Source organism: Drosophila novamexicana, unplaced genomic scaffold (assembly GCF_003285875.2).
Source record: "Drosophila novamexicana strain 15010-1031.04,08,12 unplaced genomic scaffold, DnovRS2.1 tig00001385-arrow-arrow-pilon, whole genome shotgun sequence".
NCBI classification, from domain to species: Eukaryota; Metazoa; Arthropoda; class Insecta; order Diptera; family Drosophilidae; genus Drosophila; species Drosophila novamexicana.
The window spans coordinates 486,577-514,054 of NW_020824853.1; the positions used below are offsets into that span (position 1 = coordinate 486,577).

Below are 27,478 nucleotides of genomic sequence, written 5' to 3' on the forward strand. Positions count from 1 at the left end.
TGTTCGTTCGTTCGTTCGTGCGCTCGTTTCACGTTTGTTTGGCCGAACGGTTAAAACTCGATGGAAAATGGAAAATGGAAAATGCCAAATAGAAGTCTCAACTAGCCAGACAACAAACAAATGACAAATCACAAATCGCCGATTGCAAATACAAAGTGACAATCGCCGTACAACGCGGCGTATGCGTGTTGCACATATAAGTGAATAAAAGCGCGTTGTGTGTGCGCGTGTGTGTGTGTCTTTTTTCTTATATTTATTTTTTTTATACATTTTTTTGTGTGCTCGGTTTTCCACAAGGCAAAAAGTACGCAAGAAATAATAAATAACAATAAAAAAAAGTGAAAGTACGAGCGCTTTTTATAAAGTGAAGCCTAACCTAAAGCTGCTAAGCACATTTCGAGGCTCTGATGACGTCACATATACACACATACATGTATATATATATATATATATATATATATGTATATATCTGTGCAGCTATAGCTATAGCTATAGGTATAGCTATATAGATACATATTAAAATGACTGCCAGAGCCGCCACAACGGCCGCACAATCATCCAGTCAATTTGCGCTGTTTTGCGGGGCATTAAAACAAAAGCATTTCACTACGAAATATTTATTGTTGTGTCTATGTGTGTGTGTGTGTGTGTGTTTGTGCGTGTTTTGTACCAATGCGGAATGTGTTTATAGTAGCCGCCGCTGTTGCCATCGAAGTTGCCGCCACGCCAACCCAAAGCAATTCAATCCAATACAATCCAATCCCACCCGTCCATGCGAGCACCCATCCATTGCCCGCTTCCATCGCCCTCATCGCCCCCATCGCCTCCATCGCCCACATCGCATCGAGAGCTGTTTACCACAAATGAATCGATTCGTATCTGAAGTTGACACATGCTTTAGAGTGGCGCTGGGATATATCTGGTTTCGGTTGCGTTTTATATATTTATCAAATCGCCCGACTAGTTGTTGTGATTAATTTGTTGTTTATTTCTTTTTCCCCCTGTACCGGCTGATAACAAATATTTTTATTCATTTTTGCGAGATGCTCAAAGCAATTATAACCTATATATTTACTAGTAATGAAATTTTAAATAATATAGCAAGCACTTCCCTTTCGGTTAACTATCATATTGAGAGTTTAGGGGTTAATATGCCCTTAAAAAAGGGCAAATGTTAATATGCAAGTTTTAACAAAGAATGAATCTAAAAGTATTCTTGCCAAGTGCTTGAAGCTCTTGTTGTTAAAAGTTTTGCAAGCTGTCCACAATATCTTATAGATCTGTAAGATCGTGCAAGCTTGAAGAATCGTTAGGAACTATGTAGAGCGTGTCAGTTAACTTCTCTATAGATATTATCTATCTATAATATAATCAAATACATTGTCAGTACAAGATATTGAAAAAGTTAATATTTTTTTATTAACTTCTCAAAGACTTGATTGTTTAACCATATAGAAGCAGTCCCAAAACTATCTCAAAGATCTCTTCTTTTAGAGGCTACCTAATTCTGGCCTTGACGCCCGGAGCTATGCAACAATAAATGCAAAGAACTCTTTTTCAAACAGGTAACTCGCTTGTACACGGTTTCTTATAAATGCATGCAACAGGCAGAAGGTAGCAACTCCAACTTTCTAGCCATATTCTCCGTCTCGAAAACCACAAAAAAACTGGAGACTTGAAATAAAATATAAATATTCTAGTATACCATAAACAGAATGCCTTGATAATATTCGTTCGATATCTGCAGCTTATTTCATAATATCGATAACTTTCGTTTTTGAGACAATTCCCAATCCCCAATTTTACAACAAATTCAAAGAACTTATTTTTGAATCTGGCACTTTGGTACATGAATTTGAAAATGATCGGACTATAAGCACCGATGTAAATCAAAGAAGAAGAGGCACAGTCACTGCATTCGGAGCGTGCTTGGATATTGCAGGTGTCTCCTGGGCGAAGCACTCTGACTTGTGCAAGTATCGAGCTTTGGGCATTCTGGAAATACGGTAACGTAATGTAACAAAAGGTAAAAAACATATCAAAGCTTGTTTTGGCACTCTTCAAGTTTTAATCATATCCGGCAATCAATTGGCACGCAATCTCACAGAAATCGCCACTTAATTCTATTTATAATAACATTAACAAAGACAACAACAGTTTCAAATGAATCGAAAACTTATTTTTGGGTGGCACCAAACAAAATAAAAAAAAATGAAACAATAATTATAATAATAATAAAATCATATTTTTAAACGCGACGATGTTGACGACTCATGAGTCCGAAACACGCTGGTGGATTCCCTACACAAATACAGCCACAACATTAACAAGTGTGTGGCAGTGTGTGGGTGTGTGTGACTGTGTGTGCCTGTGTGGGTGTGTGCCCTTCAAGCCCAACGCGTGCAAATACATATTGTAAAAATATATTGTATATAGATGAGCATTCGGGCAAAACAAAATGCCGTCAAATATCGCATCTCGAATTGGTTTGTTTTTTTGTTTTTGTTTTTTTGGTGCAATTTCTCAAATGAGCTTCCACAGAAATTGGACAGCCCACAGCATTTAATCAGAAACGAGAACATAAACAATGAGCAGCATTTGATACATGTACTCAAAAAGCACATGAGTCAATTGTTTATTGATGGTCTGTGCTTGGAACCCAAATGATCGCCCCCACCCACCCTGGCACGCACTAGGCACAGCACAGCATTGGACGACAACCACCACCACCCCCCCCCCCCCCCCCCCTCAAATATATATATATAAATGTATATACAGGATATATCTATCAGTAGATGCCATAGATCAATCACACTTATCATCAGTTTATCAATTAATTATCTCTCATTTTCTATGAATTTCGGTTTTTCACAGTTTTTGCTTGTGCGTCTGGAATTTGTTCTTAATACGTGACAAAGTGCCCTTACTATTTGAATGTTTTGTCTAAAGGCCATGTCCAAAGACACATTGTATATATATGCATACTGTATACACAAATATATGTGTTTGTACACACTTATACGATCGACTACTTCCTGCGTGGATCGTGTGCTTGGCACGATCCATGTGCACCATGAGAAAGCACTTGCTGCTACGTGATGTTTTTATATACTCACAGGAAATTGACTGACTCGTGGCTTATTAAGCAAAACGATTTATATTATTTCATCTAGTACAAGTAAACAAAGTTCGCCTCTATAAAGCCATACTAAAGCCTGTCTGGACATATGCGTTACAACCTTGAGGTACTGCTAGCAACTTAAATATTGAAATTATTCAGCGCTACCAGTCAAAAATATTGCGATCCATAGTAAATGCTCCTTTCTACATTTAAATGCAAACATACACAAAGACCTTAATATTCCTTATGTTAAAGAAGAAATATATAACATTAATACAAAATGCATTGAAAGACTTCACAAACATCAAAATAACCTTGCCTTAAATCTAACGGATAAAATTCTAGCAGTAAGAAGAAAGCAAAGAAAATTATAATAGCAGGGTTTCATTGGAAACTTTCTATTCCTTTAAATTTCAATTATAGCTAACTAAATTTACTTAGTGTCTTCAAAAAAAAAGACAATCTAGTATAAAGTCCATTTCATTAATGATTCAGGTGCAGCCAACTTAACTTGGACATCATAATTTTGCTTTGCTTAGGCGCAGCTAACTTAACTGGAATAGAAATACATTTTGTGCTGCCAGATCAGCTACAGACAACAAATCAAGAATGATATGTATATTCATATATGATCGAACACTACCTTTATTTAACCTTTATTTAAACTATCATGCTTGACAAATTTGGCATGGGCTGACATCGATTTTTGCCATAAATGGGATCGATTTTGATAAAGAATTTGTTTTTTTGATTTTGATTTTAATAAGATAAGATAATTTTACACCTACATTTCTGAATAATCATTCTTGAATATTTTGGGTAAATACAGTCGAATTTTAAATACATTTACCATTTTGGGCTCTTGACTAAACTTCTCTTTTATTTTAAAACCCCTTTTATGATATCAAAAACAACTCTAGAAATCGCTTAAATCAACGCATTTGACTGTGAATTGACAAATAAGGTGTACAAGAAAAATAAAATTAACTGATTTATTAATAGGCATATTAAAAGTTTGTTCTTTATGGTCACATATTTTTCATACATATAATTTATATGGATAATGGATGAAGTCAGAAAAATAAAGTACTCTAAATACTGTGCGATTTAATTAATGGGGTTGAGCGCTTATAATATGTGAGTGTATTTAAGTTTCTTTGTTGTTATTCATACTTTTTTCAGATGTCCATCAACAGGGCTTTAAAGTCGCTTGCAGCTGAACAAAAATGCCAACACAGCAGCAACAACAACAACAACAACAGCAACAGCAGCAAGAAAACTGAAAAGCTTATTTAATATAAATACTTATAAGAAATACGCTTCGTGCTCGCCTTTCGTATCGTTAAACACATAACACAAAACAGAAGCAGCAGCCGGATAGCCCTGCCGCCCCAGCTCCCCAGCTCGCCAGCAGCACCCCTTGGATCTAGGAGCTCGCATATGCGAGAGTGGATCGCATCGAACGGAATTGAGGTTCGGCAATAAGAGGCAATACGTGGTCATCCAGTTACCGCTGCGAGGCGCACGGCAGCCGCAATAACGGCTAGCGAATCGCGTACAGATTTTGTTGCGCCGTCGACGCGGAAGCGGACGCCGCCAAGATGATGTTCACCCGCGCCCAAGTGCGCAAGCAGAAGACAAGCAGCTCCAGCAGCAGCCAGCGTCCACGCAGCTCCGGCAGCTCCTCACGGCTACTGAGCCACGATGTAAGCGAAATCAGACAAGCAAAAGATGGCAACTATCCAAATTAATCAATGTTAGGTTTTTCAATATATATCCGCTCCGCTATAGATTCAAGACTTGCCCACAAATCCTTATGCGCACATGCATACCAAATTTCAGGGCTCTAGCTAGTTGAATCTCTGAGGTTCTTGTGTTGAGCAACACGTAATGCGGTTCTTAGTGTTGGAATACGTTGATATATATGCATATCAGAGGAGAGAACTAGAACTTATCCCAATTGAATAAAGCTATTATATCGATTTGATCCAAAGTAACTCAAGCTCTTTCAGCTTAAACACCTGAGAAGCTTTCACTATTAATCTGCGAACAAGTGCATAATTACAGGGTATACTTTAGTTCAGATCTGGCTACACTTTGTGTGTGTTAGCTTAACACTGTTGTATATTTAAAAAAGTCTATAGCAAAACAATATTTATAAACTGTAAATTTAATTGGTTTTACCCATATGCACAATTCTCATTGAAAGTGAAAATTGAAACAAAATTTTGTTTGTTATTTTTATAACCAACTAATTGCTTTGTGTTCACTAAGAAACCAATAGAATCTGGGCCGTTCCTGATTTTTTTTTTTTTTTTGTTATGTACAATTATGTTTTTAATAATTCGTGTCAATCTATCGTATGTATATTTACGATGGATATTTACAATGGAATACATTGTTATTGTGAGCGATTGTTAGCGGCACTAAAATGATTCTTATTTTATTTTACAACACTGAGTTTTGCTAATTGAAAACACAGCCAAGCTTGATCGAGTTGTGAGTGAAGTGTGAGCATTTGCTTTTACTCAGTGCAACCTGTTCAATATCCTTTAAAGCAATAATCCACATTCATATTCGCAGGTTCGCTATAAACAGAGCTCGTCCAGCAGCAGCGGCGCCGGCAGCGGCATTAGCGGATCCAGTGCCAGCGGCACGCGGCGTGATCGCGACCGTGACCGGGAACGGGACTGTGATGATCACTATAACAATCACTATCACTATGGCAAGCAGCATTCCTTTGAGCTACCGCGCCAGCACTCCAAGGAGGAGGCATACACCAGAGACAGGGACAGTGGTGGTGGCAGCAGTGGTGTTGGCGGTGTCAGCGGCGGCTATGTGGACAGACGCACGCGACCGCGCAGCATTACGAATCGGCGGGGCGCCATTAAACATCAAAAGTGAGTCGGCCGCAAGTAGAGTGTTGCCATATTCATCCCAAATCTTACAATTATTGCAGAACCCATGACATAAATGGACACCGCTTTGTGGCCAAGTTCTTTCGCCAGCCCACATTTTGCGCGTTTTGCAATCTGTTTCTGTGGGGCTTTGGCAAGCAGGGTTATCAGTGCATAAGTGAGTAAGGTGGCAACTCTGGCAGCTCCTCGATAACTTATCGATTTCCATTTTACAGTTTGCCAGACGGTCGTGCACAAAAAGTGCCATGAAAAGCTGCTTGGCAAGTGCTCCGGCTCCGTCTTCAATTCCGCCAGCACAATTGTAGGTCCCACCAGCACATCCGAGTCCTTTCCAAAGAATACCCCCAATTAAACGACTATTCTATTGCAGCTGCTGCGCGAACGCTTCAAGATCGACATGCCGCACAGGTTCAAGCCCCACACCTTTATGTCACCCACGTTTTGTGATCATTGCGGCTCGCTGATGGGCGGTTTCTTTATTCAGGGTCTGAAGTGTGAGGGTAAGTGCCAAAAACTTTTCAACCCCCCTAACTACCTGACCCCTGAGCTTTTACTGCGCTGCGATTTATTGGTATGTGTTCCTGGTGCTTTCGCCAGGTGGCGCCAAGCCTCAAAGCTGCTCGAAAAGCTTTCACACTAGTCGCGGCAACAACCCGAGCGCGTGCTAAGCTTTTGGCTGGGAAATGTAGCTACAGAAAATGTAACGGTCAAATAGGAAAACTGGGATTAGCTGAACCCTATGATTCCTATGCAAAATAGTGGTGTGTGCACATAAATGGATGAATCGACAAATGTCGACTTTCAATCAATGGTATTTAACCTTATGCTGAAACTTACAAGAGCTACAAACCTCATGTTACGGATTGTTCCTTACAAAATTGAAGATATAGCTATGGTCGTTGGTATAAACACACTTTTTGATGTTATATTGATGTCCTGAACATTTTATAAATATCGGACTATAAACACCGAAGTTATTTAGGAATGCATTTTCCATAATGTAGGCCTGCGAGTAAGAAGAAGCACAATTACTGGAGGTGCCACAAAATATAATATATTTCTGCATGAATATTGCGGGAAAGAACTTACCCAAATACCATCCAATAGAAACCTCGTTTTGAACTGAAAACATTATACATCCAGGTTATTTCCGTTCAATGTTCCAGCTGAAATTTGAGTTATAATTTGATGGATATATCTTCTGAACTTGTCACTAAACCAAAAACATAAAAATATCATTAAATATGTATTGTATTAAAAACTTTATTTAACTACTGACTAGACAACCTGAACATAAAAATGAGGTTTCATTTTTAGATTAGTTCAGGTTTTGCTGATCTAATACTTTGGGATATTGTATTGTTATTAAAGCGTCTTATACTTTGTAGGTTTATTTCTATCCATTTGAAAATGTCTTATCATTTGACGTAGCCGCGAATAATATATACATATATATGTGTATATATGCATACATATGTATGTATATACGTATAATTGGCTCATTCGTATTGATATATTCGTACGTATTTTAAATGCCGTCATTTGTTTTGGGGTCTGACAGCCTTGCAGATTTTTTGTATACTTTTGGTTAAATGTCTTCCTGTTGTTACAATTTCGAGCACATTTATTTTAATCGCTCTGAATGCAAATGACATGATTTTACGGTGCAGCACACACGGCACACGTAACGCCAAGCGATATGACATGCCTAAGAGTATATATGTGTATATAAATATGAATATAAATACCTTATACTTTTTTATTTATTTTTTGAGGGGTTGGGGAAGCTGGTACATAATTTACACATGTATACTCATAATCATACTCATACTCATACTCATACTCATACTCATACTCATACTCATACTCATACTCATACTCATACTCATACTCATACTCATATTCATAGTCATACTCATACGCATACTCATACTCATACTCATACTCATACTCATACTCATACTCATACTCATACTCATGCTCATACTCACACTCATACTCATACTCATACTCATACTCATACTCATACTCATACTCATACTCATACTCATACTCATACTCATACTCATACTCATACTCATACTCATACTCATACTCATACTCATACTCATACTCATACTCATACTCATACTCATACTCATACAGCATCTTACTCTCCCTCCCGCTCTCTATCCCATATTTAATGCCCCTCTTTCATGCCCGAGTAGAGGCTGCTTTTCCAGCTGACCAAAATCAGTTCGGTTGTTCAGCAGCAATTAAAATTACACAAAATGAATAATGAGAGTGCAGGTATTAATGCAAAAAGAAAAAAATGTGCCATCGTTTCAGATTTATATTTATTGCATTTTGTATTTTTGTGTCGTAGCGAAATGAGCGCAACGTCTTTTAAAATATATGTTCGTATATACATTGAAGCATTTACAAACATGCATATAGAAAACACACCATTATTTTATCGTTAATAGATTGCCCTAGTCAAGACTGATGGTCCTGGAGTTACCCTCTAATGTGCTCAAGTAACTGAAGTGTTTCTTTTCTAATCCGATCAAATGTGAATGCGAATCATATCTGATTTATTTGAATGAAATTATGCCAAATATTCTGTCTATATCTCTGAGATATTGTAAGTGTTAACTGCGGCAGAGCTTACATATATCAGATTGTGGCAACATAGTCGCTGTAACACTCAAGTTATATGATTATAGTCCAATCGAAACTTTTATAGAATCGAATTGGCCTTCACCCTGAAACTTGGCCAAAGCAAACAACATTTACGAAGCGCTGATTAAACATGGCGGAAATGCTTGTAATTTGAAAACCCAATTAAGCCCGATTCGCATTATATAGCTGATATTGATGTGGACAGGCGGGACATGCGGTATTAGAAATCAATTTATTGCGCGTTTGCCAACAAGCAGCGGGCCAAACAAGATACAAAAATAACAGAACAGCAAGTGGCAAAGTGTGGCTATACACGAATCGGAGATACCGTCTAAGTTGTAATAGCCAATTGAATATGACTAAGAATGCAAATATTGAATGGTTGCAGAATTGTCGACCAAGATCTAATAATAGCTTAAATGAGAGTTGTACAAATAATTAAAGAGCGAGTCGTTTTCATATAACATTCCTGCATCACTCAACATTCCCAGATTATAATGTTGGAAAACATATACCTAGGTAAATATATTCTAGAATAGAATATAGTTAAAGACGCATAACAATTCATGTTAATGGGCTTTCAAAAGTTAAGAAGAAGACATCTTTTACTGCCCTTGTGTTTATAATCTGCTCGGCTAACTACAAGATAGTTTTTTAGTTTATTTACTAAAAAACTGTTGTTTTGTATCCTACGGATGCAACAACATGGCACGAAAGGAATGCAGGCAAAGTATACAAATTACAGCAAATACTAAAAATACAAGAGAATATGCATGCAAATATATTATAAATATATAGAGTGTGTGTGTGCATATACGAAACGCGACAAGCAAAACGTTAAAAATAATGGAAAGTCGGCCTGGCTATAAATCGCAAAGATTAAGTACTCGCCGAGGCAGGCGCTACTCGTACTCGTACTCGTACTCTTACATGTTGCATTTCTATTTCTAGTTGAACGACACACACACACACACACACCCCTCCCCGCCCCGCCCCGCCCGTCTGGCTCTGGTGCCACACACACCTTTCGCCGCACTGTGTGTCTGTGTGTGTGTGTGTGTTGCCGGCTATAAATGCATTTTGCGGAACCGAAAAGCGTCACCGTCAAGCGTCGCGTCGCGTCGCGTCGCTGTCAGCGTCGTGTGGCAGAAAAACAAAAACAAAAATAAATTTGTTGGGGTTTTGTGTGGCATTTGCTATTTCCTTCCCTTGAGGGGCGAAAGGGGAGGTAGGTGGCCAAAGACAACGATATCCGAAAGATGCGCAAAAAGCATTTCTTCGAGCAGGTGTACGAATCAATCAGCTTCCAAATTGAGCATTATTTACCATAACATAACCAGGGCCCGTATTTTTTGGGTGTATCTATAGTATATCGCGCTTTACATTGATTCGCTTGTAAATTGGCAAAAATAAAAGAAAACCCTTTCGAATGTTTCGAATATTCAAAAATATTGTTGTTTGACAACAACATAATTGGATTTATAATAAGATTCGTTTTGGGTCCATTTATTTTGAGAGCATATTATACAGCGTACAATATTTAAATTCTCGGGCATCTGCACAGCTTTCATTAGGGTTAAGTTTACACGTGCCAGCTAAGTGTCAAAACATTTGCTTTATTGCTAAAAACAAACACATATAATTCATATAATTTTGTTTAAAATTGGGAAAATAATGCGGATACTAAACCAAAAAAAAAAAAAGCAAAGCATACGCCAGATACATGCAGAACAGGTGTGAGCTTTTTTTAATAGCAGCTGAGTTTTTGTGTAAAGAATACGGGTTTAGTATTTGGTAGAAAGTATAGTGTAGATAATACATTCTATATCTACATACACAGCCAAGAAATGAGACTTAAGGGTTCTCAATAATAAATACATATACCAAAAAAAAAGTAAGGATATATCTTCGACTTAATACCCATGTAGACATTCCCCTCCAGCTAAGATCCTACCATTCCACCGATCTTTCCTATAGCACCTATATGATATAGTGGTCCGATGTTGATAAGATGTTGCAAATAAGTAGGTAGCATAGTGAAACCTATAAGTGCCGAGTTTGGATAAGATATCTTGATATGCTTTATGTTGTCGAAGATATCTCTTTCTATGCGTTAAACATTCAATGACAAAATTATAATACCCTCTACAAGGGTATGAAATATGACCTTCCCTTAAATATACCTTAATCAATTTGAATACACTCCATATCTTAATTTGTTTGCAATATTTATCTGACATTCAATCAAAATCTATTCAAGCATTAATTCAACTTGTTGGCCATAAAAAAGTGTGCTCTAATATAACATTTCACAAATATGTTTTCTAGGGTTCACTCTAGAGATTACCAGAGGATATCTTCTTCTTCCAATCTTAGATCAGAAAACTATTTATATCTGTTCTATTTTTCGGAGTAGAATTAGTAACCATAATTAGCACATCGGTAGGCTAATATATGCAATATTTAAACCCGCTCTGCTGCTCAGAAATCAAGTTTTTGTTCAAATCAAGCTCAATTTTCCAGTGCTTTCTTCAAGTATTTGCAGTAATTTCTTGCCGAGAAACATTCTTAATGAATTAGCTTAACATATTAGATAATTAAATCTTCTCTGGTGCTTTCTTCAAGCATATTCAGTGCTTTCTTTCTGAGAACAATTTTATAAGTTGTTCTATCATATATTAGATAATTAAGTTACGTTGCGCGATTGCAGCTGATCGAAAACATTTCGTTGAAATTCACTCGAATTCGTGGGTTCATAAATAGTGCTGAAAACTTTTGAAACGATTAACAATTTGACAGCAAGCGCAAAATTTCGAGATCGTTGCTCTTGCGCTTTCTCAATAGTTGCCTTTCATAATGCGCTCAATTTGATATTTCTCGGTCTCTCTCTCCCTCTCTCTCTCTCTCTTTCTCTCTCCGTCGCTGTGTGCTGTCAGCTGGTTAGCTTTTACTTTCGCTATGCAAAAACAAAGAAATATGCCGAAGAAGAGGAAGCATATGCCAAATGATTTCAAAACTCATTTTTGATGTTTTTCGAAATTCGAAAACATTTCTCGCGCTCATGTTGGGACATTTAATTTATGACTGTGTTTGTTAGCTGTGCTAATGTGTGTGTTTGAGTGTGTGTTTGAGTGTGTGTGTGTGTGTGTCTGGCATATTTCGAAATCGGAAAGAATATATAGAACTTTGACTGAGAGCGGCAATTTCGAAGACCAGGCAATGCCTGCCGCGCCTGTCTGCTGCTGCTGTTAGTCTGGGGCCTGTTGCTTGGCCAACTCAACACGCACACAGTGACAACAGCAACAGCCACGGCAGCAATATCTACAGGCGCAGCAGCAACATATACAGCCGCAGCCACAGCAGCAGCATCAATAATATCGAAGTTAGCCCCCAGTCTCTGCAGAATCTTGGGTTCTCTCTTGCTCTGCTGGCATGTGTGTATATGGTGTGTGTGTGTGTGAGTGTGTGCGAGTGTGTGCGAGATCAGGAACAGCTCCAATGCCTGAACATTTTTGCGCTGTCTTTTCACATTTCAGTAGTTTCCGTTAATGCGTTCGGCTCGTTGAAAAGTGTCTGTACTTGGGATTTGATTTTTCATTTTTTTATTTTACGTTTCGGTTTAGTTTTCAAAAAGTAACGCGTCGCTCCTCTATAAAGTGTTACAACAATAATTCAAATCAATAAATAATCTTAAATATCAAGAAAAGAGAGTTTAAAAAGGGTGCCCATCAAATACTTGATGCGTGCCCGTGGAAATTCGCCAGACAGGTTAGCAACGTCAACGACAACGACAACAACAACTACAACTACAACGACAACTACAAGAAAGTTGACGACGACAACTCGTGAGCTTACGTCATACAAATTAATATACTAAACGAAACATAGTCTATTTCTATATGCCGCATGTGGGGCCGGAGCTAATATAGATATTTGTCTGCCCGTATCATTTCAACGTATTGCCCGTATCGTTTCAAAGTAATTGCAGAGCACTCGAGAAAAACATAAAGTTTGGCTTACATTTTGTCAGAGCTGTAAGCTCCTGACTCTTATTTTAAGGTATATAGGAATTGCTGCAATCCTCAAGCCCAATTTTATCCAGAAAAATTGACAGCAAAGAAAGTGTTCTTAAGCTTTGAGTAGCTAAAGATCGAAAGGGTTTCAAGAGCATCAGTTAAGTACTTGGCTTAAAGCTCTTTAGACACAATCTTTTCAAGGCTCTTTTCATTGTGATTTTCTTCTATGTTCTATTCCACAAATGCGGATTTTCTAAAGCTTTAAGCTCTCGAATAATTCTGTATGCTGAAAGCAGGTTCTCTCAATCCCAAAATTTTAATGCACAAATACACAAATACCGAACTGTAAGGTCTTAAGAACTTAAAGCTAAGTATTTTGAGCGAAGCAGACCAAAATTAAACCAAGCTACGGCTGACTTTAAGTCAGTCGCAGCTTAAAGCTCGCAAAGCTCAGCTTCAGTTCAAATGCAATAGAAACACAAAATTCGCATTAAATTATGTAATGATTAACTTATCTCTGGTAGTAGTTGAGCTTTAGTAATATTTCAATATTAATACTATATGTATATTCGACTTGTTCAATTTCTATTCAAATTCAATTTACAATTAGCCCTTCAATCATTGGCAATTAAGGCCCATTTCGAGATAATTAATGTTGCTCAGTTCTTGGCAACATTATGACAACAATTTTGAAATCTAAAAACAAAAATATTGTATAATTAGACTGAGACGTGGACATCATATATATGCATACATATTTATATACGTATATGTATACATATATATCTGTGTATATTCGAAAATCATGCAAGCGTTAAGCTGTGAACAAATTCAAAGCCGTTGAAATATTTGATTTTGTGACAAAATTCAAGAATTCAACAATTTTGTATGCAATTCGCACAGAAAATGCAAATATTGAGAACTTAAAGCAAATATAAACCAATTGACAGCATGGGGTATATAAATATAGATGCTTGTTTCTTTAGTTTATGTAAACAAAACTAACGCAAAATAAACATTAAAAAAAAAAAAAACGATTTATCGTTAAATAAAAAAGAGGATAAAAACAATTGTGAAAAAAGTTGAGTCGATTTTTGTTAAATTTTTTTTGTTGAGTGCAAAAAGCGAGAGAAAATGCCGCTCTATTCGGATTCGAGCAACTATTATTACAGCGGCGGCAGCAGCCAGCTGTATTCACCATATTATAGCTCCGGCAGCAGCGGCAGCAGCAGCAGCCCCAGCAGCTATACATCCAGCTATAATCGCTCCTATACGGGAAGCTATATGGTGCCGCTGCTGCCCTCGCCCCGCTCGCCCAGCTACACCAGCAGCAGCGCCATCAGCAGCATCGGCAGCATCGGCAGCAGCAGCCCCAGCGGCAGCAGCAGCAGCAGCATCTTGGGCTTATCCTCGCGCTATCAGCCCAAGCTGACCACCATAAAGGAGGTGTCGGCACTGACGGGCCGGCACACCGGGCACAGCAGCCTCATGCCGCTCACGCGCATCCAGTCGCCCAAGTATACGTCTGTATCCAGCTATGGAAGCAACAGCAGCAGTCGCTATATACCGCCGCGACCCATTGCCATTAATACGGCGGATATAGATGTTAGCTCGGCGAGATATAAACGCTCAGCTGAGTCCGTGGAGCGCAAGCGTGAGTCTGAACTGGCCAAGGAACAGCAGCAGCAGCAACAACAGCAACAGCAGCAACAACAATCACAGCAGCAGCAGCAGCAGCCAAAGGAACAGCACCAGCAACCAGAGCAACGAGAGCAACATCAGCAACGGGAGCAACAGGAGCAACAGCAGCAACAGGTAATGCAACCAAGACGGTCGACCATACGCCGGAATCGAGCTGTGGTGCGTCTATCCACAATACGCAGACGCAGCAAGGAACGCGTCGAGGAGACGCCAGCGCAGATCGAACAACAGCAGGAGCATCAATTTCGGGATCTGCCGCCGGCAGCAGAGCCCAGTCTGAGCTGGCGCCAGAAGTTGGCCGACGAGCTGGCCGCATTTCCCACAACCAGCAACAAAAAGTCACCCGGCGAGCTGCTGCGCGAACGTTTCTACATACGCGATGAGAAGCAAGAGGCAGCAGCGCCGCGGCAACAACAGCAACAGCAGCAGCTGCAGCAGCCGGCACAGGCGCAGATGCAGCTGCAACAGACGCCTGCGGCAAGCAGCGATGAGGAGTCCGAAGTGGAGCGCGAGCAGGAACAGGAGCAGGAGAAGGTGGAGAAGACAGCCCAGATAACCGAGTCCATACGCCGCTTGAGTCTGGTGCAGTGCCCCACATTTCATGATATCTGCGAGGACATCTCCTCAGACAAGATCGACGATGATTTGAATGCCGGCGAACTGCGACGTCGCGCCTCCATCATACAGGAGCAGGAGCAGGAGCTGCTCAACAAGCTGCAAAAGTCAAGCTCGGGCAGCTTTCAGCTGATACACCTGGAGCGGCGCAGCAGCCATGACAGCACCACAGCGGACGAGGCGCAATCCTCGAATGCCGTCAAGCAGCCCAAGAAGAAGAGCAAGAAGCTGCGCCACAAAATCACCGCCGTTGTCGATGTGGAGAATGCATTGGTGGGCCAGCAGCACATGCCCAGCGTCCAAGAGCTGGAGGAGGTCGTGGCGCCCGCCAGCAGTCCCAGGCCGAAATTTACGGCCAATGTGGAGACAATGGAGGAACATCATCAGATACACAAGATCTTCAAGTTGCCCAAGAAAAAGTTGCCGCCGCCCAAGGCGCAAGAGGAAGTACATGCGCTGCCTGAGGGCTTCATGAAAGCATCGCCCAAGGCAAAGACATCGCCGCTAAAGAAAGCGCCCAAGTCGAAGGATCAGCAGCAGCAACAGCAGCATGTGAGCGTTGCCCAAATCTTTACCTTCGATGAGGCGTCTATTCAGCATAGTCAGGCCACAGCCACGCCCACCACAGCCGTGCCCGTCAAGAGAGAAGGCGCTGCCACGCCCACAGCCGTGCCCGTCAAGACAGAGGGAGTTGCCACGCCCAAACCCATACGCAAGGCTCTGCAAAAGTCGGAAAGCGGCGAGGATTTCTGGTCACAGATTGGCTCTCGGGAGACGCTTTACATGAGCAATCGCAAGAAGGCGCTAGGCGAGCGTCATCTGGAGGTAACCCCAGAATCAGCTGAGCCGTCGACCAAGGACGCAACATCAACAACACCTTTGCTTAAGTCAGAAATTGTTATTGAACTGACACCAATTAACACAGAGGCAGCAACACTGCAGAAAACAACCACAGCAAAAGGTGCAACATCAGGCGCAGCAACAGCTAAGGTAACAGCAGCAGCAACAGTAAAGACAACAACAACAATAGCAGCAGCAACAACTACACAAATATCAACAGCAAAAACAACAGCAACAATAACTAAAACTGAAGCAACAACTTCAGCTGCAATAAGTTCACCCAAATCCACCCCAGCAACACCCAAGCTAGCATCAACAACTGCAGCAGCAACAGCAACAGAAATAACAGCAGTAAAACCCACAGCAACAATAACTAAAACTGAAGCGACAACAACTGCAGCTGCAATAAGTTCACCCAAATCCACCCCAGCAACACCCAAGCTAGCAACAGCAACACAAATCACAGCAGCAAAACCAACAGCAACAATAACTAAAACTGAAGCGACAACAACTGCAGCTGCAATAAGTTCACCCAAATCCACCCCAGCAACACCCAAGCTAACAACAACAAACACAGCAGCAACAGCAAAGTTAACAACAGCAGCAGCAACAACAACTGCAGTTGCAATAAGCTCAGCATCAGCAGCAACAGTCACAACTGCAAAATCAGCAGCAGCAGCAATCGAAAACAAAAACGAAGCAGCAATAGGTTCACCAAAATCCACTCCAGCAACATCAACCTTAACTGCTGCAACAACTGCAGCAGCATTAAAATTATCCACAGAAACAACAGCAGAAAAGGTGGCAACAGCTGTTGGAAAAGGAAGCACAGTCAAGCCAGCAGCAACAGTTGCTGCAGTAGTAACACAGTCTGGCAACGCCATAGACGGCGCTGTAGCCATGGCAACGGCATCAACAATAACAGCAACAACAGCAGCAGCAGCAGGCAAATCAAAACTGATCGAAATGGCGGCAGCAACAACAATAGCAAAAACAACGGCAGCAACAGCGACAGCAGCGCCAAAAATAAATGCCGGGCAAGCAGCCAAGTCACCTGAACAACAACAGGCAACAGCAGCAACAGCAACAGCAATGGCTGCGGCAGCGGCAGCAACGAAAATAAATAAAACAACGCATAATAATGATCGACAGCAGCAGCAACCACCAGACAACGCAGCAGCAGCAGCAACAATAGCAACAACAACAACAATAGTGAAACAACAAACGGAAACTAAATCGAAATTGACGGAAACCGTTGAGCCAAAGTCAAAGGTGCAATCACCGAAAACGACAAAACAAAAAAGTGCTGGCAAAACTGCGACGCCAGCAACAGCAGCCAAAAAGAAAGTCGCACCGACTCCCACAGCAGCAGCAGCAACAGCAGCAGCAACAACAACAACAACTACTACAACAACAACAGCAACAAGATCGTTGCCAGACAGCAATGTGACCCCAATCAATGCCGATCAATTTATAACGTTGGCCCCCACTAAGGCGGCCATTGCAGCGGCAGCGGCCAAAACGTTGCCGGCGGCCACAAATGCGTCATCACCGGCAACGACTGCAACTGCAACAGTGGCCACAGCAGCAGCAGCAATTGCAACCACAGCAACGGCGACAACGCCTACAACAGCAACAGCAGCAGCTGCGGCAGCGGCAGCAATAACAATAGCAACAACTGGCGATGAGCAGAAGATTCAGCCACGATCTGTTGCTGCTGTCGACGCGGCCGTTGCTGCTGCTGCTGTCGACAATGAGCGCAGCAACACCAGCTGCGGCGAGGGCGTCGGCAATAATTTATCAAAGTTTGCAACAGTATCGAATTTGGCACAGTGTCTGCGAGACGTTGACGCCGAGCTAGAGGACTATATACCCTCGTCCGCGGAAAATAGCGACGACGACGACGACGACAGTTCAGGCGATTACTCCAGCGCGGACGGTTGTGCGAATTTGAGTGCCAGCATGAAGAAGAAGCAGCGCAAGGAGAAGAAGAAGCAAAAGGCTAAAGAAGCGACGCCCGCACGCTTCGATCCGCAAAAGAAAATCAAAATCGATACAACCAGCAAATGCTATGTAAAAGAGGAGGCGCCACGATATCCGCTGGTGGCCACACCGCGTCCACTCTGGAAGCGCGAAAAGATTGTCTACTCCGATGAGAATACGGATGATGAGAGCAGCGAGGAGAGCAGCGAAGCAACGGCCGGCTCGCTGGATGAGGAGAGCGATGAGGATGACAGCGATGCATGCAGCAGCAGCAACAGCAGCGGCAGCAGTTCCTCCGAATTCGACGAGGAGACGGCAACCACAGCGACAACGCACGAGAAACGCACAAATGCCGCTAGCACAAATACCGCCAACACACTGGCGCCGACAACCAACAACAGCAACAGCAACAGCTCGGCCAGCGCCTCGGCAACGGCATCGGGCAGCGCATCCGTCTCCAGCTCGCCATCGATCATACGGATGAGCACGTGCAGCAATGATTCCGGCTTCGAGGGCGGCACCGCACCATCCAGTCCCAAAAAGATGCTAGGTAAGCGCCAAATTCAAATCAAACCCAGACAGCCAGACAGATAAACAGACAGACTGCATTCACACCGCATATGGAACATGTGGACGGACAAACGCAAAGACAGACGGACGGACGGACGTACGGACAGTGAGGCGCAAATAAGCGCCGACGGGTGGTTCCGTTGGCCATTTGAGTTGTGGGCGCACGTGCCGCGCGAAAATATAAATTTCTGTTTGTTATTGTTGTTGTTGAACCCGCGAGCATTCCGGCCATTTACTTAGCAGCTGATCCCCGCTTCCCACACCCAACCCCACGCTCAACCCAGCCAGCTTCTTCTTAGATATTGTTGTGCCTAGAATTAGCTTTCATTTTCAATAGCCACAATGAGAGACATAGAGAGAGAGAGACAGCGAAAGAAAGAGGAGTAGAGGGGGAGAGTGAGAGAGACAGAGAGAGGGAGAGAGAGAGCGCGAGAAAGCGAGCGCATGGCATGCGGAATATTTAGTTGAAAAACAAATAAACATGCTATAAATCTGTGTATCTGCGTATACAAAAATGCCTTTTAAATGGCCACATTATACTATATACTTAAAGAAAAGAAAACAATGAAAATTCAAAAACAAACTTCAATGCTTCGCTTCTTAGAACATTATAATTTTGCGCTAATGAAGTCATGCAAAGTTCCAGGAAATAAAATCGTGTCTAGCCAGTTCTTCTTATATATGTATATATATAAATTTGATGTATATATATATTTACTTTGAATTTAATACTAAGTTTCAAAATCCTTGAAAATCCTAACGAAAAAAAACAATTCGATACATGTAAAATCCATATATATGTATCTGTACATCAAATGTTTTTGGAATATTTTGATTTTTTATGCAATTTTTTGAACTATTCTGGCATGGAGATCTCTTCACTCTATTACTATGTTAGAATTGTAATAATAATTTATATTCAAAAATCAGTTGGATGACATTGTGTCAGATATCTACAAAGAACCTATTTTCCAATCTGCACAGATAAAAAGCACACTGATATCTGAGCATGTTTTATGCATTTCCTTATATAATTTGAAAACAATTTTGGGCATTTGATTCTCAGCAAATGTTGAGAATTTACTAGCACGATGTGGAAGAGCGAATAAATGCAGATACAGATGCAGATGCAGATGCAGATACAGATACGAGAACAAGCCGCGGTGGCGAGAGAGAGAAAGACGATTTGGCATTTTACTTTTAGCGAATTGTATACAAAATTGTTTGGGTCAGCGTCGTGTTTGCCTTTGTCTTACGTCTTTTTCTTGGGATTTGTCGTCTTTCATCTTATGTTTGGCTGTTTTCCTTTGCTTCAAACTGAAATCTCATGCATGGCAAATAATTTTTGTTTCGCACACAAACATTTGAAATATGTTCAGAGCTCGTACAGAGATAAATGTACGGCAAAAAAGAAATTCCCTGATTCTTCAGTTGTTTAATGCAACAATTACCGAAAGCAAAAGTTTAATAAAATTTCAATTGCTTTTTTGCCTCAAACACAATAAATTCGAAAAAATGTAAACAAAAGGCTTTTTTAAATATTTGCAAATAAAATCCACACATGTATCTATAATATATATATATATTTATGCATATACAGATGGATATATACTATATATATATCGAAAGTGTGAAAAGAATACGAGTTAAATCAAGCTTTTAGGATCGACTGACTACGTGGCTACAACAAGGGCCAATATCTCAAGGGGTTCAATGTTCAGCTATTTAAAAGCTGCTTTTCAGAACTCATCAATAATATTCAAAAAATCTTGAGCGAAACAAGAGCTGAGTGCGTGGTGGCTATATGTCAATTTATATGTTTTTTCTTATAGAAAGTTTTCCAATCAACCGATTATTGATACAGCATACAGTATGTATCTAAGCGAATTTTATATCAATTTGTTCTTCATTCGACTTCCAGATTTGAGTCTAAATTCCAATTTAAATAACATCCAAACTTTGTTTGGCTTTGTTTAGGGCTTGTGAAAAACATGATTACAAATCGAAGTTGACTTCTCCGATTACATTTGTAAAGTCAACCAGTTCGAACCACTCTATGATATTGATCACATTAGAACTGTTGCTCAAATGTTATTCTAACTAAGCCAGCCAAATCATATCCAAATCGAATCACTAGAAGGCTGAAATTTTTACTAAAGTTATCTTATATGATAAAGGCGCATTTTAGGACGTGGTTTTAGGAAATTCCACCCGCAAATGTACGGAAATCGCGAAAAATGGTTGCATTCTTACTTATTCTCAGATATCTTTTTTAAACACATTTAATACGTGTATCAAATCCACCGCTCTTGAATGGAGAATGGAATGGAAATGTAGGTCAAAGTTTGTATGTACGGAAGCTGGTTCTTTGGCTTTAAGCCATACAGCACGGGCAAATATGAACAGAAAACACAAATTTTTAAGTATTTACGTATTCATTAAGATGTGGAGCTTAAAATAGGGGTTGATTTAAAGTTTCACCGGGCGGAAAACGGGTGGATTTGCACCGGGAACCGTGCAAAATACCAGCTAGTACAATTGAACAAATGTGATCCCCAAAAAAACTCGTGAAAAACTTTTCAAATAATTTGGCTTTGTTTAACAATTGGTTAACTACAAGCTTACTTTTTCCTTTTTAATAAAAACTATGCTAGTTCGCTGTTTATCAAAAATTAATACTAGATATGATTTAGCTACGCGTGACATAAATCTTAAGAATTTTCCACATTTTGTATGAGCACACCTAACCATAGAACGTAGCTGTCATAGCTGCAGGTTATACATTTACAAAAACTGTCTTCAACTCAAATCAAACACAAAACCAATACGCAATCAATGCTTAAAGTCTTGAGTTTCACATTCTGTGGCGCAAGGAACACGCGGCGTATGCGTGATATTTGTATAAAATGTTTTCTTGTGTTGGCCGCGTTGACTCGTAGCAAGAAAATTCGTGTGATTGCATGCAAATATTTGCAAATATTTGTTGTTTATTAAATTTGCATTAAACGAACAATAAACACACCCAGTCACACACACACACACACACACACACACACACACACACACAGGCAGCAACACCTTCTACACAGCCTTTGGGAAACGGCCAAAACGGATGTGCGTTTGAATTCAAATGCGATTGAGCGTTGTGTGTGGGTGTGCGTATGCGTGTGTGTGTGTGTGTGTGTGTGTATGCGTAGAGTGTGTTCTATAGAGTAAGCAATTTGTATACTCGACTTGTTGTTATTTTCGATTTGGTGTTTTTTAATTGTTGGCAAAGCTTTCTATATATGCCAAGTGCGAAAATTGGAGGGAAATGCTTTTCTATATATACACCTGCTGGTGTCGGGGCGAAGGGGTTCGCTTTGGCCAGAAACGTGCAACCAATAAATCGCAGCAGCAATAAACGCCCCGAACCCCCCCCCCCCCCCCCCAAACTTCCCCTTAATACATATATATGCATATACATGGTCGCATTTCACAATCATATTAATAACGATTTGTTTTAATTAATTTCAACATTTGTGCTGCCCACGCTGCCAAAAATCGAAAAACCGAAAAACCGAAAAAAAAAGAATGTGACGTGAATTGTCACAAGAAATGCGAACGGCTCACGGCCAATTTATGCGGCGTCAATCAGAAACTCATCGTCGAGGCGCTCAACCACGTAAAACGAGGTAAACGCGGCACAAGAATCGCTGAATTATTAAAAAATAAATACTAAAGTTTTAAAAAACATGTGGCACGTCTGACTTCGGCAGGCCGAAGATCAAATACCCTTGCAGGCATATGGTTTAGCAGATATCTGAAGAGCATTACCCAAACCTCGCTCGAAACTCTTAAACAGCACAGTCAAACCTAAGAGTACCCATTTTCGATCAGCTCACTCTATATAGTCTGATGTTGATCAGAATTACCTTATATAAGCTGCATAGTTCGATCAATAAATAACAGTTTTTGGATCCATGATTTCCATGGCAGCTGTATCATATTCACTCTCTCTCTCTTTATCTCTCTCTCTCTCTCTCTCTTTATCTCTCTCTCTCTCTCTCTCTCTCTCACTCTCTCTCTCGCTATGTATTTATTTATATAGAGAGAGATAGAGGGAGAAAGATACTGGCTATGTAAAACGACTATGTCAAAAGCTTATTAAGCCGTAAAAAGTGAGAAACTTGAATCATACAAGGCCCTCGACTACATACTTTATGAAGTCGGCGATGTCTGCTTATTGGGGTTACATATTGCACGACAAACTTATAATAGCCCCTGCAAGGGTATAAAAATGACGATCCGAAACGAAATCGCTGCGAACCCCAGCAAAATGGAGGCGCGTGCGTTTCGTTTTTGCCATCAAAACAAAATAAAAAGCAAACAAAAATCAAAAGAAAAGAAAAATCCATAAATAACGGCGCCTAAATATGGCTGACATTACGATTTCATAATTGACTTTGCCAGACTGGGTGTGTGTGTGTGTGTGTGTGTGCATAGAGTGTTGAAAGATTGCCAAATTAAAAAATAAAAGCGTAAAATATATCAAGTACTTAACCTGATAAGCAGCTCAAGCTTTGCTTAAACAAATGTTTTGCCCGACTGTGGAGATAAGTTCTAGAATTTATTTTCATTACTTTTAAATTTTCAAAATTTTTTCATTATATTATTTATGCTAAATGCCGAGTAAATACTTACTGGAGTATATATAGAGTACAATTCAATATTAAGGATAATACAAATGAATATCCATTTAATATATATACTATATTGTATAAAGAAATGCAACAAGAAATGTGTCAGATATATAGGAAATTCCAGTTTCGATAGGGAATTCTAGATATAAAACCTGCTTTTAACTCAACCCGGAAAATCCTTACCCTTTCCTTTCCCTTTTTACTATGAAATGAACCTAAATCCAAGTTTCCCAGCAAAAAAAAATCAACCGAAATTTGAACCAAAACTTTTTCAAAAATGGTTTAGATTAAGAGAGGAATCTTTTTGGTTTTGTAACAAATATCTATGGCTTGCAATAATCCAGGGTTTTCAAGGATGTATAAAACGAAACCAAAATGCAGCGAATTAGTTTGAATGCAGCACTAATTTTGGTTCGGCAGCCCTTAAACAATATAGTTAGTTGGAAATTTGCATAAGGTTTTTATTAGTCGAAACACACACACACACACACTTTAGCTGGTTAGTTGTTGTGCAAATCGGGCCTATTTGGATGTTTATAAAGCGTGAACTTTGATCTACTCCATAAATTAGGCGCACGTGAGACACGAGACTCGCCCAGCACACCGCCCAGCTGCAATCCTGCCTATAAGATCGAGGCCAACGATGAACACGATGGTACGGCAAATATAGTAATATATATCTTTCCTAGTATACAGTATTAACCCATAAGTCAAGCGCTGCTCAAGTGGCCAACAGGCGAACTGAACACACCTCCAACTTTGGACACAACTACCTCTTTATACTTATACTACTATATAGCTCTTGACTCTATGTTTGTTGTGATGTCATAACTTTCTGAATATATTCGCCACCTAATGAACTATCTCTTCTATCTTTAACATTCACTATCTGTCGCTTTGGATACTTTGGAACGTACAGAAACATCATATACATATTCACAATTCCAAAAATCCGGACGTTTCACCGCCCCAGCCACAGTAATACCTAGATTTAAGAATTATTCGGTAGATGATTTTCATTTTCTGGCCGTGCTGGGCAAAGGCAGCTTTGGCAAGGTGAGTTCAAGAGAATCGAATCAAAATTGTTGCTCAACTCTTTTATGAAAAATGTCGTTTATGTATTTAGGTTCTGCTGGCTGAGCTACGTGATACGACATATTATTATGCCATTAAGTGCCTCAAGAAGGATGTGGTGCTCGAGGACGATGACGTGGACTCCACGCTGATTGAGCGCAAAGTATTGGCCCTGGGCACCAAGCATCCATATCTATGCCATCTATTTTGCACATTTCAAACGGAGGTGAGTTTCTTTAAGACAAGGTCGCCCAGCAAGGTCGATGGGTGGGCCGACCAACTGAGCCGCCCCTCAGCTGGTAATCTATTTAATATAAGATGCTACACTCGCGTAGGTAATACCCGCAGTGCATCCAAGAGATATAAAAATAAACAGCCTAAAGGTAAAACGACCTATTATTAGATCAACACGCTCTTTTACGTGTACGTGTGTGTGTGTGCGTGTGTGTGCTTCTCTATGCTGACCATCGATTGGGGCACACGACATGGCAAGTGCTCGCCCGATCCCCACCGCTCGAGAACCACGTTAATTGGCACGCACGTCCGGCACAGCGTTCGACAATGTTCTCTGAACATTTTGACCAACAAAACAAACAAATATATAGAAAAATAAAAAACTAAGAAACCAAAAAAAAAAATAGGTAAAAAAAGAAAACAATAAGTTTTCTTTGCTTGCATTGACACCGATTAGAAGGTATTTTAATTATTTATGACTTTGAGGATACACGCCCATTTATTTTGGGGGACTCACGATCTGTTTTGCTCTCTCCATTGCTTGAGCTGATGCTCACCTTAGCTACACTCAGAAAAAATATCCACACATTTGAGTTAATTGTCTATGAAAATGTAAAGAATAAATGGAATCAAAGCCGAAAAAACTAAGCAAAAAAGCAGTCCAGAAGGAAGCCAGTAGAATATAATAAATATTTCTGATCAAATCCGTTTAGCTAAATCTTATAATTGTTGAAAATAAGTTAAAACCGATGAATGAGGAAATCCCCATTGACCACTTTTTATAAAAAAAAAATAAAATATATATATATATATATACTTGCCAATTCAGGCTAAGATTCGAACTTGGTTCATCAAATTTCTTAAGAACTTATATTTTTTAAATAGGAACCAGTTTAATATAAAAATGTTCCGGTTCAGGTTTCTCTAACTTATCCAAATAAAGATTCAGTTTTTTGGTAAATAATAAATTTGAACCCCGCCATAAATCGGGTTGCTTCAAGTCCGGTTTGCAGCCACAAATCTTTGTTCTATATTATATATGTATATATTTCTCGAGATCTCTACAAATATCTCTTCCTGTCCCTCTCTCTTTGCAGAGCCACCTGTTCTTTGTGATGGAATATTTAAATGGCGGAGATCTAATGTTTCATATACAGGAGAGTGGACGTTTTTCGGAGGAGCGTGCGCGTTTCTATGGCGCTGAAATTATATCCGGGCTCAAGTTTCTCCACAAAAAGGGCATTATATACAGGTGAGCCTTCCACTAATACTATTAAAAGAAACGAGTGCAAATAGACCGTTCACATTTCTAAAGGGATCTCAAATTGGATAACGTATTGCTAGACTATGAGGGTCATGTGCGTATTGCCGATTTTGGCATGTGCAAATTGCAAATATATTTGGATAAGACGGCCGATAGTTTTTGCGGCACACCCGATTACATGGCGCCCGAAATTATCAAGGTAATCTATCAATATCGATTGCACGACAACAACAAAAACGATAATCTGGCATTTCGCTTGACAGGGTGAAAAGTACAATCAGAATGTCGATTGGTGGTCCTTTGGTGTGCTGCTCTACGAAATGCTTATCGGTCAATCTCCGTTCAGCGGCTGCGATGAGGATGAGCTCTTCTGGTCGATATGCAATGAGATTCCATGGTTTCCCGTCTACATATCAGCCGAGGCAACGGGCATCCTCAAGGGCGTAAGTGGGCGGCTATAATATTATCAAAATAATTTTATTATGATCTAACTCTCTCTTTAGCTGCTGGAAAAGGATTATACGAAACGCATTGGCTCCCAATATAGTCCAGCTGGTGATATAGCAGATCATTTATTCTTCAGGCCCATTGATTGGAATCTGCTCGAGAAGAGGCAAATTGAGCCGCCCTTCAAGCCCCAAGTGGTAAATACTCACCCGTTACCGATTTGTATGTGGATCATAATCAACTCTGCTTTCATTTCACAGAAACATCCACTGGATACGCAATATTTCGATCGTGTATTCACCAGAGAACGCGTACGCTTAACGCCCATCGATAAGGAAATACTCGCATCCATGGATCAGAAACAGTTCCATGGCTTCACCTATACAAATCCGCACATCACTTTGGACTAGATACACACGTATATCTCGAGTACATTGATGTGCTCCTTGGGCAATGTGCTGGGCATATACCATATATCATTAGCATATTTCTATAATATATATATATATATATATTATATTTAATCCTAACCCCAAAACCATATCCCAAATTACTTATTAGAGCAACAGTATTTGTATATGTATGTATATATATCTATTATATGATTATATCATTATTTTTTTGTCTAAGTGTATAAAAAGTTTTTTTTTTTGTCAATTTATGCATTAATATTTCTCGATATGCATATGAATACATTATAATTGAACTAGGCTTACGTAAATGTATCAATGTGCATATTCCTAGTTGAGTAAAGCTGAGCCAAATGTGATTTCAGTGGAACGCACATAATATATAGACAGGGCAGAAATCGTATCTAGAAGTTTTTGAAATTGATTTAAAGCAAAAACATATTTCTATTTGGAGTTGCTTTTGGCTATGGCAATTACACAGTTACGAATACGTTTATAATGATAGTCAATTAGTGATAAATAAACATACATATAAGAGCATAACTGTATATACTATATACATATATATATATATATATATATATATATATATATATATATATATTGCACGATATATATCTATCTATATATATATATATATATATATCAACTATATATATTTATATACATATCTGTTTACATATTACATAAATATTATAATCAAACTTTTTTTTTCAATATAGCTCTATACCAAAGTCTACGTATGTACTCGTTTGTATATGCATAATGATAAAATAAAAATGAACAAAAAGTATGTGAATATTTCTAGCAGAAAGCGCAGTCATCTGAGAAATTTCCCAGCCGATTTCCACGACCTTTGCCTCTTTGTTCAAGGTTTGGCCTCTTGATCAATCTGGCAACATTAATCTTGGTCAAAATGCATGTTCAAATGGTACCCTCAAA

The 27,478-nt window shown here is 39.8% G+C and overlaps 1 protein-coding gene across 2 annotated transcripts; it reads left to right on the plus strand.

Annotated features, from left to right (window-relative positions):
- On the plus strand, positions 1–27,090 carry LOC115767359 (putative protein kinase C delta type homolog). 2 transcript variants are annotated; one of them, XM_030711616.1, is made up of 15 exons: positions 1–304; positions 4,304–4,827; positions 5,705–6,021; positions 6,081–6,196; positions 6,255–6,340; positions 6,410–6,539; positions 21,998–22,099; positions 23,679–23,762; positions 24,027–24,163; positions 24,234–24,407; positions 25,513–25,667; positions 25,731–25,878; positions 25,943–26,122; positions 26,183–26,323; positions 26,387–27,090. In XM_030711616.1, the coding sequence occupies exons 2-15, from the start codon at positions 4,723–4,725 to the stop codon at positions 26,534–26,536; spliced, it is 2,025 nt and encodes a 674-aa protein (XP_030567476.1). In that variant the 5' UTR covers positions 1–304; positions 4,304–4,722; the 3' UTR covers positions 26,537–27,090. The 2 variants fall into 2 exon arrangements, with proteins under 2 accessions (XP_030567476.1, XP_030567477.1); XM_030711617.1 differs by lacking the exons at positions 1–304; positions 4,304–4,827; positions 5,705–6,021; ... (3 more) ...; positions 21,998–22,099; positions 23,679–23,762 and adding an exon at positions 17,758–18,405 and having other exon boundaries at positions 24,117–24,163; positions 26,387–27,088.
- The last annotated feature ends 388 nt before the right edge of the window (positions 27,091–27,478 follow it).

What these genes read in the sequence shown, in the direction of transcription:
- LOC115767359 (XM_030711616.1), top strand. Translation starts at nt 4,723, where the DNA reads ATGATGTTCACCCGCGCCCAAGTGCGCAAGCAGAAGACAAGCAGCTCC. An exon ending in GCTCAACCACGTAAAACGAG is followed by an intron (nt 22,100 to 23,678) that starts GTAAACGCGGCA and finishes TCCATAAATTAG; the next exon opens with GCGCACGTGAGACACGAGAC. An exon ending in AAAAAGGGCATTATATACAG is followed by an intron (nt 25,668 to 25,730) that starts GTGAGCCTTCCA and finishes ACATTTCTAAAG; the next exon opens with GGATCTCAAATTGGATAACG.